Source organism: Asterias rubens, chromosome 7, assembly GCF_902459465.1.
Source record: "Asterias rubens chromosome 7, eAstRub1.3, whole genome shotgun sequence".
Classification (NCBI taxonomy): Eukaryota; Metazoa; Echinodermata; class Asteroidea; order Forcipulatida; family Asteriidae; genus Asterias; species Asterias rubens.
In genome coordinates this window covers 21,726,945-21,739,440 of record NC_047068.1, presented here as the reverse complement: position 1 = coordinate 21,739,440, position 12,496 = coordinate 21,726,945, and the positions used below count along the sequence as shown (strand labels likewise).

The 12,496-nt window shown below is 36.9% G+C and overlaps 1 protein-coding gene across 2 annotated transcripts; it reads left to right on the top strand.

Moving 5' to 3' along the window:
* The first annotated feature begins 9 nt into the window (after nucleotides 1–9).
* On the top strand, nucleotides 10–5,217 carry LOC117292689 (transmembrane protein 220-like). Of its 2 annotated transcripts, none has more exons than XM_033774828.1 (7): nucleotides 10–200; nucleotides 2,437–2,607; nucleotides 3,396–3,425; nucleotides 3,580–3,640; nucleotides 4,155–4,287; nucleotides 4,434–4,502; nucleotides 4,912–5,217. In XM_033774828.1, exons 2-7 carry the CDS (start codon nucleotides 2,437–2,439, stop codon nucleotides 5,033–5,035), a joined length of 588 nt encoding a protein of 195 aa, XP_033630719.1. In that variant the 5' UTR covers nucleotides 10–200; the 3' UTR covers nucleotides 5,036–5,217. The 2 variants fall into 2 exon arrangements, with proteins under 2 accessions (XP_033630719.1, XP_033630718.1); XM_033774827.1 differs by having other exon boundaries at nucleotides 11–208.
* The last annotated feature ends 7,279 nt before the right edge of the window (nucleotides 5,218–12,496 follow it).

The following is a 12,496-nucleotide window of genomic DNA, read 5'->3' as shown; positions in this document are numbered from 1 at the left end:
GGCGCTTCATCAAAACAACAACAATTCTTTTTAATTCGGGGTCTTTCCCCGTGGTTCCCTCCTCTACGTACCATACTCTTGGATTCGACTCTGTCGGCAGGCCCGGTGTGTTTGTGACATTATTAATCACCTGTCCAAATGGTTGCATAACTCAGCTCGGATCCCAACATCACCAACTGTAGGGTACCCAACTGTAGCCGGTAATAAGGTAACTATTTGATCTACATCAGTGAACGATTTCGTCCAGCAATTTTGCATAGAATATCCTGGTCACTGGTGTCATGTGTTCTCAGTAGGATAACAGGAAAACTGTTCACAATCAAAAACTAAATTTGTTTTCTTCAAATCGTCGATCAAATTTTTTGCCAATAACACTTACACTTCATGGTGTGTTGAAATTTGTTAAGTTTTTGTTTTACGTTGCGAGAGACAGTCCGCCATTAACAGTGCTTATGCATGCGTGACATTGGAGCAACGTCATATGTTTTCACACCTTTCATTGGTTGGTATTTTATTGAATGTTCAGAAGCTAGTATGACGTGCAAAATAAATCAAAAATATGATTCAATTACTACTTAACAAAATTAATTACATTTTTGTCCCAAGGCATTATGGCTACAATATTAGAATCCAGAGGTATCATAAGGCATGAAAGTAAAACACCCCACCGCCCCCCCCCCCCCCCCCCCCCCCTTGAAGCACACACACTTCATAACAATCCGTTTTCCCCCATTTCAGACCAGTAATGTTTGGTTTCGGGAGATAATAAACCAATCTATGATGTTTTCTCTTTAATTTAGACTTAATATTTATTACGCTTATCGGAATTTATTACAGTATGCAGTAAATAAAAATAAAAAAAATTGTTGTCATTTTTACTTAAAATATTTTAATATTTTCCCCACATTTGCACACCATAGAATCCCAAAGAGTAACCACCTCACGTGATCCATCTAGTGACTAAAGCAGAATGAAACTCAATTTAGCAGATAGTAATTTTGTTTTGAACTTTCGAGGTTGGATTATGTTTCTTTGACTCATTTGAATGTTGGCATAATAATAGTGCACTAGTAGTGATTAGTACCAAAACTCAATAATTTTATAAATGTTTGAGCATAACATTAACAACGACAGGAAACTTTATTCTCAGCATGATTAAGCCTGATGGAAATACAGACCGTGAGTAAACTGCATAGCTTCTCTCACCGGTGCAGCTTGCACAATCTCGCGGTAAACGGGAATCAAAGTTGGGGACCGAAAACATATGAGGGTCGATAACGTATGACGCTACGATAGATAAGATAGGCTAGCCAACTGAACTCGTTTTGTGCAACTGCCTATTTGCTCAGCTTTGCCTTTGGCTATGCATGTTATTAATGTTAGTTAGTGAGTGCATGGTGAGTGTTTTATAGCATGGAGGACCGTGCATGGAGGCTGTTGGACTGGATTGGACCATTGCTTGGCCTCGGTTCTGGAGTCCAACTTGACCATACATTGTATTTGCAGGAAGAAACTAGTCACTCTGACTTGTTCAATATTCCAATAATGACCTTCCTCTGGACCTGGTAATGCATAAAAAATGCATGCAGAACGATAATCAGTGTTTTGATGTTTACGCATAGTGTAATACTATTTCTTTGTGACACATTCATTGCACCCATTGTGCCATATGGTGCAGTGAATGTATGGTTTATGTAAATTTAATAAAATAGATGAGATAACACTTGTTTTATCTCCATGGTGATGATCTCCACATATTATGACAGGAGATACAATGAATGGGGATGCCTCAAAAGCATTGTGAATGTGTGTTGGGAAAGTTAATAAGGACAGGTGCACGTGCATAGTACAAAAAGGAAACTGAAGGTAGTGCTGACTATAAAATAAAAAGTAAAAAATAGGCCATAATATATTGATCTGTCAATGACCATTTTAAAAACATATTTAAAGCTTTCGATACAGCGGTTCAAAATGTTTGATTCCAACAGAAGAACAAGGCTCACAATCACATAGAGCCTTATTAATTTTGTATAGTTTCTAGAAATAGAAAGGACGATCTCATAAAGCTGTTTATAGTTTCTAGAAATAGAGAGGACGATCTCATAAAGCTGTTTATAGTTTCTAGAAATAGAAAGGACGATCTCATAAAGCTGTTTATAGTTTCTAGAAATAGAAAGGACGATCTCATAAAGCTGTTTATAGTTTCTAGAAATAGAAAGGACGATCTCATAAAGCTGTTTATAGTTTCTAGAAATAGAAAGGACGATCTCATAAAGCTGTTCTTAAGCAGAAAATACTGCTGGACAATTCTTTGCCGAGCCAAAATTGAGTCAAGCACCAGCCATAACAATGACAACTGTAACCTGTTTCTCTTAGGCAATACTATTCTAGTCTTAGCAAGAAACAAAATATTTATGATCATTTATTTTTTTACAGATGGACTCATTAACTGGTCCTGGTTTGGTCAAGCCCAACCTATCCTTGGGGTCAGACAACGAGTCAAAGGTCATGACCAAAGATGGCAAGGTCACAACTCCGCATCGTTGGCTGTGGTCTGGTATCAATGCTGTCATGGCTGTATTCTTTGCTTTGGCTGCATTTGTACAGGTACAGGTTTCTACTTTCTATTGTCGAGGCCAAGCGGATCAGAACCCCAGACTCAAGCTTAGGGCCCAATTTCATAGAGCTGCTAAGCACAAAAATTTTCTTAGCATAACATTTATTCCTTGATAAAACAAGGTTTACTAACCAAATTTCCATGTGATTTTCAGGATAAGCAAACAAAAGCTGAACACCAGTAACAATCACTATGCAACAAATGGAAATTTGGCTGGTAATCCTGTTTTATCGGGGAAGAAATTTCATGCTTAGCAAATTTGTGTGCTTAGCATGTTAGCAGCTCTAGGAAATTGGGCCCTGGTGTTTCTGATCAGCAGGGTGTGGGTTCGAGTCCCGGTCTTGACACTTGTGTCCTTAAGCAAGACACTTAATCATTATTGCTTCGTCCTTTGGATGGGACATAAAGCTGTGTGCTGTGTAATGCCTGTAAAAGAACCCAGTGCACTTATCCAAAAGAGAAGGGGTTCGCCTTGGTGTTTCTTGTTTGATTGGTTGCATATTGTGCCACAGCATATTGCGCCAGCAACACCTTGTAAACCCTTACAAAAGGAGTAGGTTTTATACTTAAACATCACCCATCATATACCTTGCTGAAAAATACTGAATTTTGGAGGAAATTGTAAATTTGTAATATTGGAACTTTGCAAAGGACACAACATCAAAAACCTCACGGCATTGCCATGGGGTGCGTTGGTTAGTTTGAGGCCTGTAATACGAAACAATAAAGTATGCAAGACTTATAAAACAATGACCGTTCTGTTCCTGTTTTCTTGCAGTTAAATGACACAGATCCTTATCTTTGGATTGTAAGTATTACTTTTATCTTTTCTTCCTAAAATCAAGCCACTTATCATAGTATTATATGCAGATTTCAGATCATTAAATATCAAGTTAATCAAATTTTTAAATATATAAACAAAGGTATAAATTTTTCTTCACATTTATTTTGTTGATCATTAGCCAGTCTACATGATTCCAAGTTTTCTTTGTTCGTCCATCGTGTGGTCTAGCGATGCAGTTGGTAAGTGATGACAACCCAAGGATCTTATTGTTCTGTCAAACTGATAATAAAATATTGGGATTCTAACCATGCCTTTTCCCATGCGTCAATCACATTGAACTAAAGTTCTGATGGCTCCTAGAGCCATGGATGGTAAATTTAAACTACCTAGGTACAGAACTATGGAATGAGCTTCCAGCTCATGTTAGATAATTTTTCCAAGTTATTCCTTGTACTAATCGGCATATGATTTTTCATACAGCCTGTAAGCACAGAAACCTGCTAAGCACAGGAAAATATTAGTTTTGCTTAACTAAAACAGGCTTCCCGCCAACACTCCATGAAGTAAACATTGTACCGACAGCAAAGAAATTTATTAAGGAGTGTTTTTTTATCTGAACAGCTTGATGAAAATAGGCCCATGGGTCATGATTATGCAAAGAGCTTTCAGGGGCTATTTTGCCTAAAAATTGCATAATCAGTCAATGTTACTACTAAAAGATTATTATAATGTTGTGCTTTTGCTTTCCAATAGACTCTATGTGTTGGCATGTTACAGCCACTGTACACATGTGTTTATGTGCTGTGGGAATCGCTGTACTGACGTTCCAAACCAGACAGCAAATGAAGAAAGAGATGATAAACCCCCTAGCTTTAGAAGAAGGAAGGTAGGCGCAACAAACAAAATCATTCTTTTACATTTTAAAAATCATTTTATTAACTCAATCATTTTATAAATTCTTTGACTTTTTGTTAATCATTCAGTTATTGTCCCATTTTCATCTTTCTTGCCATTTTTGTTTTGTTAAACTAGAGAGCTGTTTGGTCTTCTTATAGCCCTGATGTGGATACTGATTTGCAAGTTCAGCAGCCGTGTTAAATTGTGAGTTATCTCCCAGTACCATTAGATTCCACAACAAGGTTCTATTAACGTTTTTTGACAATTTAAAAACTGGGTGTACAAGTTGTTTACTTTCAATACATTTACATTGACAGATTAAACAGGGTGTCCAAATTGAAAACATGGTGTCCAAAAAAACAACCAGACACCCCTGGCTAACTGTATCTTTGCTGGTCTATGTTTTTTTTTAATATTCCCCCTTTTTATGTGTTGTAGCCTAACATCTAAAAAGCAGCACAAAAAAAAGATACTTAGAACTTTAAGCAAAGTTGTTAAGCAGCATCATGACCCAGGCAGCCTGAATTCATTCACCTGAACTTGAACATAGTGTGAACTTTGTATCTTTGCTGGTCTAACTTGATCTCTAATATCTCTTTTTTACACATTGCAGCATAACATCTACAAAGCAGCAGAGTGCGCTGATCTGGTCATTCGTTCTGCTTGGATGTGCACCACTAATACTCTGGGGGGCATGCTATCAATCACATTTCAGCCACTGTGGAGACGTATTTTGAATGCTTTAAATAGTAACAATAAAGCTTGGAATCCATCCATTAACTATGTTTGATGTATTGGTAACTGTGCAGAGTGTCAACTAAACAAGACTATATATTGCAAAATTATACTTTTCAGCTTCCTTGAATGTAAATATACTTTGACATAATTATAATCTGTTTAAAGTTCTGGAAATTTTAATTATGTGGACCTAAATTACTTAAATACCTACGCAGTACTATTATTAGTCTAAGGTTTTCTTGGCAGTTACTAACAACAGTCATGTACAGGGTTGGCGTTAACAATGTTTGTTTAAAAACAATGTACGTTTAAAAACAATGTACATGTATGTAATTATTGTATTCATGGTATAGTACTCAGTATGATTTTACCCTATAAGAATTAAGGGAATATAAGGGTAGCGACGAGTTCTTACATGGCCGATTAAAGCTGGCAGGGTCGAATTGCCATGTGATAAAAGCCCGAGCCGAAGGCAACGTGGATTTCACAAAGAATTAAGACTAGTGTTATCTTGAGTTAGGATGAGTTAGTTATTCGACCTAACTTAGGACTAGCCTTAAGTTTTGTATAAACTCCAAAGAGTTCTAGGACTAGTCCTAAGTTAGGACTAACTATCATGAGTGTCATACATGAATGGGTCCAATATCATTTTAAAAGCTGTTGAGCAGAAAATTACTGCTTGACAATTTTTTTTTTTGCCAAGAAGAAATTGAGTGGGGCACCAGCCACAACAACTCAAACTTAATGTACTTTTGGCTGGTAAACTGATTCTACTAAGCAGTACTATTATTTGCTTAGCAAGTTTGCGTGCAGAGCGCCTTTAGAATGTAGAGGTCAAGGGTCAAATCCCAAACAAGTAGGACAGCTTTGAGTAGAGAACTTGCTGATTGATTGGAAAGGGGATAACCAAAAGAACATAAATTTGTCTTTCACTTTAATTTAGAAGTTATTTTTGTATCTTAATGCTTGTTTTGTATCAAATTGGTCCGTGTTGTACTTAAAAGTTTAAATGTCCGAATTGTGTATGTGTTTGGTGTTATGAATTCATACCCACCTACATGTATTCAATGTTAAGCTACTTTAATAATATCATAAGAGTAAGTCTCAAAAACATTCCAATACATTTCGAAATTAAATCTTTAAAAAAGTGAATGATGTACTCCGATTACTGTACAACCCTTTGACAAGAAAGATGTGTAATGTTCAGTGAAATAAATTATGTGAAACCAATTGTAATATTGTGACTCCAGTCTCAAACATCTCATTTTGGTGTTGGGCTTCCAGTCCCTGCATGATCACCAAGTTTTTGACGACTTTAAGAATAGAAGCAATCAGTAACACAAGGTGATGTGGCACAAATGAAAGTTGAACCGAGCCTAAAACCCTGGGGCGCCAACCCTATTCTCGCGGTACCCTATTTTCGTGGTAACCTACCTTTTTTTCGCGGTACCCGTTTTTCGTGGTGACCTAGTTTCGCGGTACCATTTTTACGTGGTAACCTATTTTCGCGATAACTTGCTTTCGTGGGTACCCTATTTCGCGGTACCCTATTTTTAGGTACCCTATTTCCGTGGGTACCCTGCTTTCGTTGTTACACCAAAAGGTCGGTAATTCAAGTCCCGCTCCAATCAATTTCTCTTTGTTCGAACCCAAACTTTTGTTACTGTTAACATTTCAACAACTTTCAGGACCAAACGAACCTTTTTAACTTTTATTGACACCAATTACTACTAATGCCGAATGGCTAGACTCCATTTTGCCATTTTACACATAGCACTGGCTTAGCATTTCACAAGATTTTTTTTTTCACAAAGTGGCACATCCTTTGACATATTCAAGTTTTCATTTTAAGTGTCAAACCTTAATTTGCATTTTTTTTTAACACACATGTTCACATCATGGCGAATATGCTCAGGAATTAATTACTCATTAAACACGTGCAAGATTTTAGATTCTGTATAACATGTCAACTTTATTTTCAGTAGTGCAATCAAAACATTTACCTTTAATTGACATTCAACTTTTAAGGAAATTGTTCTCAAAACATTGGCTTGTGGCGATGGGATAGACTTGCCACTTAAAATGGTGATGGTATGTTTGTATGCATTATTACTATTCTCACTATTTAATTTCATTTATGTTATTTAATTACAAAAGATTTCATGTGGAAATTTACATCATTTTTTTTTATAGATATTCAATCCAATCCTCTTGAATTCTAGAGCCAAATATTACATATGGAAACGGGATACAATGATACAACAGGATAAACAGGATAAAATGTTCCTGTTAAAACATTTATGACCAACTACATGTAGTCCAAACCATACCTACAACGCCCTCTATGTCCACCAAGAAAGGGTATAAAAGGCATTTCAGAATTGGACATGGTCGCCAAGCAGTCTGACGATGCTCCTAAACTTAGAAGTGAAACGCAACTTACTAAAAGAATATGCGAGTAACATTTACATTAGGTTTGGATTTGAAAAAACACTGAACCTCTTAATTCAGGATGCAATGTTCAACAAGTTACACTTCACCAATGATACCATCAATGTGAAGACATGGGCTCTTGTATTACTAAGTATATAGTTATCCAAGAACACACTTCAAAATTGAATCAAGACTGTGGCCGATGATAGATTAAAAAACTCCTATCTTAGCTACAACATCGCAATTTTCAAATACCTAGAGCAGGTTGCACGGGGCCCAATTTCAAGGCTCTTCCTACTGCCAAATTCTGCGCTTGTGATTACCATTCTCTGCTTATTGTACAAGTGCCGCATTCTGTGCTAGCTGTGTAAGCAAAGAATGCCTAGTAACGTGGTGTTCGCACAGGCAAAAGCAAACATTCCCTGCTAACCTGTGAAATATGCTTGGCAGTGCGCAGAATTACCTGCTTATACAGTAAGTAGAGCCATCAAGTTGAGCCCTGGGCCAAATTCCATACAGCCTGTAATAAAAAAAGCACAGACAAGTTTTGCTTAACAGAAACAGGTTACCAGCCAAAATTACATTAAGCTAATATCTGCCCTGCTTGCGAGTCAATGGTAACCATGTAAGCACCCAGTCGCCTAAAACGCACATTACACTGTATAACACACTGGAACATTGACCCCCCCGGAAATGGCACAACTAAGATTAGGGATCAACACCATAAGCCTCTGTTTAAGTTTACCAAAACGGAATTCCAAAGCATCTCAAACTCAGTCCAACTATTCATGTACATGATCGCTATTTACAAATAAATCTTTATGTATGCATGATTAATTCAGACTGCTTTATAAATATACACAGGAGGAAATAAAATCAATGTATAAGGACTCTCTCAACTAATGATAAATATTCTTCCATTATAATGAACGACAATATTTGTGAAATTATCTAACAAAATCAACATAAATACAATTTGTACATTAGTCAAAAGTGCATCTCTTAACCCATGGTGCCATATGTCTTTTTCTTCAGCTGCACCACGCATATGGAACTCTCCATCACCTAATCTTAGATCTTATCTTTTGTCTGTCCATTTGTTTTTGTTTTACGGCACCTTGAACACCCAGCAGGGTGTGCACATAACAAGGAAGTGATTTCACTACAGATGTCAATAAGATTCATCTCTACATGTGTTGTGAATTTTTGTGAGTATCATACTTTGCGAACTAACGTGTCATATTTTGAAGCAATTAAATCTAGTTTTTTATGAGTTGTCAAGAAAAAATACCTCAAAAGCGATAAGGGAAGAGAAAAATAAATAAATTTACACAATCATATCTCTACGTCTTGCATTTTTATGCAGCATCATCAACATGAATTCAACCCCGTCTTATTGAATTATATAAAAAAAATTACACACTTGAAAAATATATTTACTGGTGATTTAAATTCAAAGTTTTGAAAAAAGAAACAAAATCACGAAGGCGGGAAAAATCCTGAGCAATCACACATCATACCATTTCCAGACTTTAAGACAGTGGACAATATTGGTTATTGTCAATGACCAGTCTTCTCATTTGGTGTATCTCACTATGTGCATAAAATAACAAACCTGTGAAAATCTTAGCCCAATTGGTCGTCGAAGTTGCGAGAAATAATGAAAGAAAAAACACCCATGTCACACGAAGTTGTGTGCATTTACATGGTTGATTTCGAGACCTCAAATTCTAAATCTGATCAGAGGTCTCGAAATCAAATTCATCAAAAAAACTTCTTTCTCGAAAACTATGGCCTTTCAGAGGGAGCCGTTTCTCACAAAGTTTTATACCATAATCTCTCCCTATCACTCGTTACCAAGTAAGGTTTTATGCTAATATATTTTTTTTTATGCTAATTTATATTTTTTATTTTGAGTAATTACCAATAGTGTCCACTGCCTTTAAGAAGAATTCATTAATAGTCTGGTGCGGTGAGATTGTCGAGTTGTGGTGGTGGCGTAATGATTCAGGTCTCGGAGATCAAATACTGCTCTTGCTCGAAGCTGCTGGCTGTCGACTACTGTACAGCCAGGAGCAGTAGTCTCGCGAGGGCCAGCAGTCTCGCAAGAATACTGCCAGTGTCGCGGGAATAGCGCAGAGAGTCAGAACACTATCACTAGCTGCGACAGACACTTAACAACTTTCCACAAGTCTATAAGATTACTAGCATAGGTCACTTCTATCAAAACTTTCTTACAACAGGGGGGTGCCATTGTGGGGCGATTCTAAATCAAATAACAGTGTAATTAGAGGAATCAAACAAAGCTCACATAACACAAACTAAATATAACTATATTGTTACTAATTCACATCTCTGAATGATTAGTCACAAATCAATATTCTTATTATATACAAAACAATTTGACTCCCTTTCACTTTGTAAAAAAAAAATTAGTAAAAAATTATCTAATCAAAAACCATCTGTCAAAAAGCTCTCAAATAGACACTAAAAGCACTGGACACTATTCTTAATAACTCGAAATAATTATATGTTAGTATGAAAACTTACTTGGTAACTAGCAATGGGGAGCTGTTGATAGTATAACATGTTGTGAGAAACGGCTCCCTTTTGAAGTAAGGTTTGAGAAAGTGGTAATACACCAAGTAAGAATACTTGGGCATGCCCATTTGTAGTTGGGGCAGGCCCCTTTGTACTTTGACATGCCTATTAGTACTTTGACATGCCCATTTGGCCCATTCGAAGTTGGGCGGCCCATTCGAAGTTGGGCGGCCCATTCGAAGTTGGGCGGGCCCATTCGAAGTTGGGCGGGCCCATTCGAAGTTGGGCGGCCCATTCGAAGTTGGGCGGCCCATTTGCAGTTGGGCGACCAATTTGCAGTTGGTAACTTAAGTTGGTCAGACCAGCTTGAGGTTGGTCAGGCTTAACTGCAGTAGATAATGCACTTGATCAGGGCCAAACTATAATTGGGCCGATTCTACAATTTGGCCACAACATAGTTATTAAACATACCATGAAAACTATTATGGTATCTTGTTTACCACAGTTTTTGCGGACTAACTTAGAGCAAGTTCGAGTTTGCTTGATCACATCACATATATTTAATGCCGTTTCATTATTGTATTCCATTAAAGAGAAATCTGCATCATTTTCTGTTGCCACTGGACACCTTTGGTAACTGCCAAAGACCAGTGTTCTCACATGGTGTATCCCGACATTATGCATTTTATAAAATAACAAACATGTGGAAATCTGTCATCAAAGTTGCACGAGAACAATGAAAGAAAAAAATATTTATTATTCTCTTGCAATTTCGATTGAGTTCAAATTTTTACAGATTTGTTATTAATGTATTTGTTGGGATACACAAAGTGGGAATCAATCACTCAATCCGTCGCATTTTTCTCATAGTGACGAATCGGGAAAAAGTGCATTTCGAGTAAATCCACTTTAAAGTTTTGACGTATATTCATCCGTTGCTTTCATATTTTTCTACCTTACATAATATTATCATTTGCAAAATGGAAGGTATGTTTCTTAGAATGTAAAGAAGGTATTTGTTTCTTTTATTTAAAATGAAACGATCTAAAATAAACATTTAGAGCCTTTTAAACCTATATTCGTCAGGATGTAAAAAACATTGTCCTCGTTTACGCGCGTATTCATCACTTTTTGTGCCCGATTCGATTCATCTGTATGTAAAAAAAAAATCTACGCGCTTGGGCTTATTCGTCAGTAATATCACCATTAATGCACGTAAATTAACGTGTTCTTATAATTCATTTGCATTAAACATGATATTTAACTGTAAAATCGGATTCACTGGTCAATAATTCCTTCTTTTAGGGGGTGGAGAGGAGAGAATGGGGTGGATGGGGTCGGATGGGATGGGAGTTGTTGGCACTGTGTGGATCATTGATTCAGACCGGGTTTATAAAAATTTAATAAATAAATAAATAAAAAACAGAAAAAACTTCCATCTATTAAAAGGGAGAACACATGAAATTTTTCATTCCATTTTGGCCTGGTTAACCTCCAGATATCACCCAAATTTTTCCAAGTTATTCCTTGTACTAATCGGCATATGATTTGGTGTGCACTACTTTCGAAGGACTTCATTTAATACTCAAACTCTGTTTATGACTGACACCAAGAAATTCTGATATATGCTCCAAACATTTATAAGTAAAACCATTGATATTACTGTCGAATGCTTCCATCCAGACTCTAGGCTTCACTCAATGTTGCCCCTAATTGTAATAACAGTATAAGCATAATTTCATTCTCCAAGTAAAACAAAAAGTACTCATAACGAGCAAAATATTTTGGACTTGACCATTAAACGAGTATACAATGCCAACAATTCCCTTGTCTCGGCACGATAGGTTCCTGAATTACTAAGATTAGCTTGAAGACTGAACGGACTGAATAATACAAACTAATTTATTACATCAGTTTATAACAATCCGTCTTTCAGAACTATGCTTACCTAAAAATTATGTTCCTTGTATCTAAAATTACGTGTTAGCTTCGAGTGACTGATGACCCCACATCAGAGAAACTGATGGTACCTGGCATACCATTGATACGTCACGCATAAATGGAGTGGTTACCAGCACATTTGCCTATTCGTCACTATGTAAAAAACAAAACGGTATATTTTTGTGTTTACGGATTGGCGAATCACTTATTCCTCAGTATGTCAAGAAACGATTAGCCTCCAAAATATTCGCCAACTTTGTGTCTTTATATCTTAAAAAGGAGACATTGTTTCGGCTCAAAACCTTCAGAATTCAGAGCACAAACTGACCCTGAAACTGCAATCACCTCAATTTGCTCAAAATTGCTGATTCGCCACTATGAGAAAAACTCGACGAATCAATCAACCGCAGAGACAGCAAAGGTCTGTTGCGCCAATCTCCTGTGTCCACGTCCTACAGCCTCATGCCACATCATTTGGTCAATTTCGCTAGGCCGGCCAAGTGGGCTTACTGGGCCAAATTTTATAGAGCTGCTTTAGGCCGGTT

Bases quoted from the DNA above. Each gene is read 5' to 3' on its own strand.
- LOC117292689 (XM_033774828.1), top strand. From the start codon at position 2,437: ATGGACTCATTAACTGGTCCTGGTTTGGTCAAGCCCAACCTATCCTTG. The intron at 4,288-4,433 runs GTAGGCGCAACA...TTGTTAAACTAG, and splicing joins CTAGCTTTAGAAGAAGGAAG to AGAGCTGTTTGGTCTTCTTA. The intron at 4,503-4,911 runs GTGAGTTATCTC...TACACATTGCAG, and splicing joins TTCAGCAGCCGTGTTAAATT to CATAACATCTACAAAGCAGC.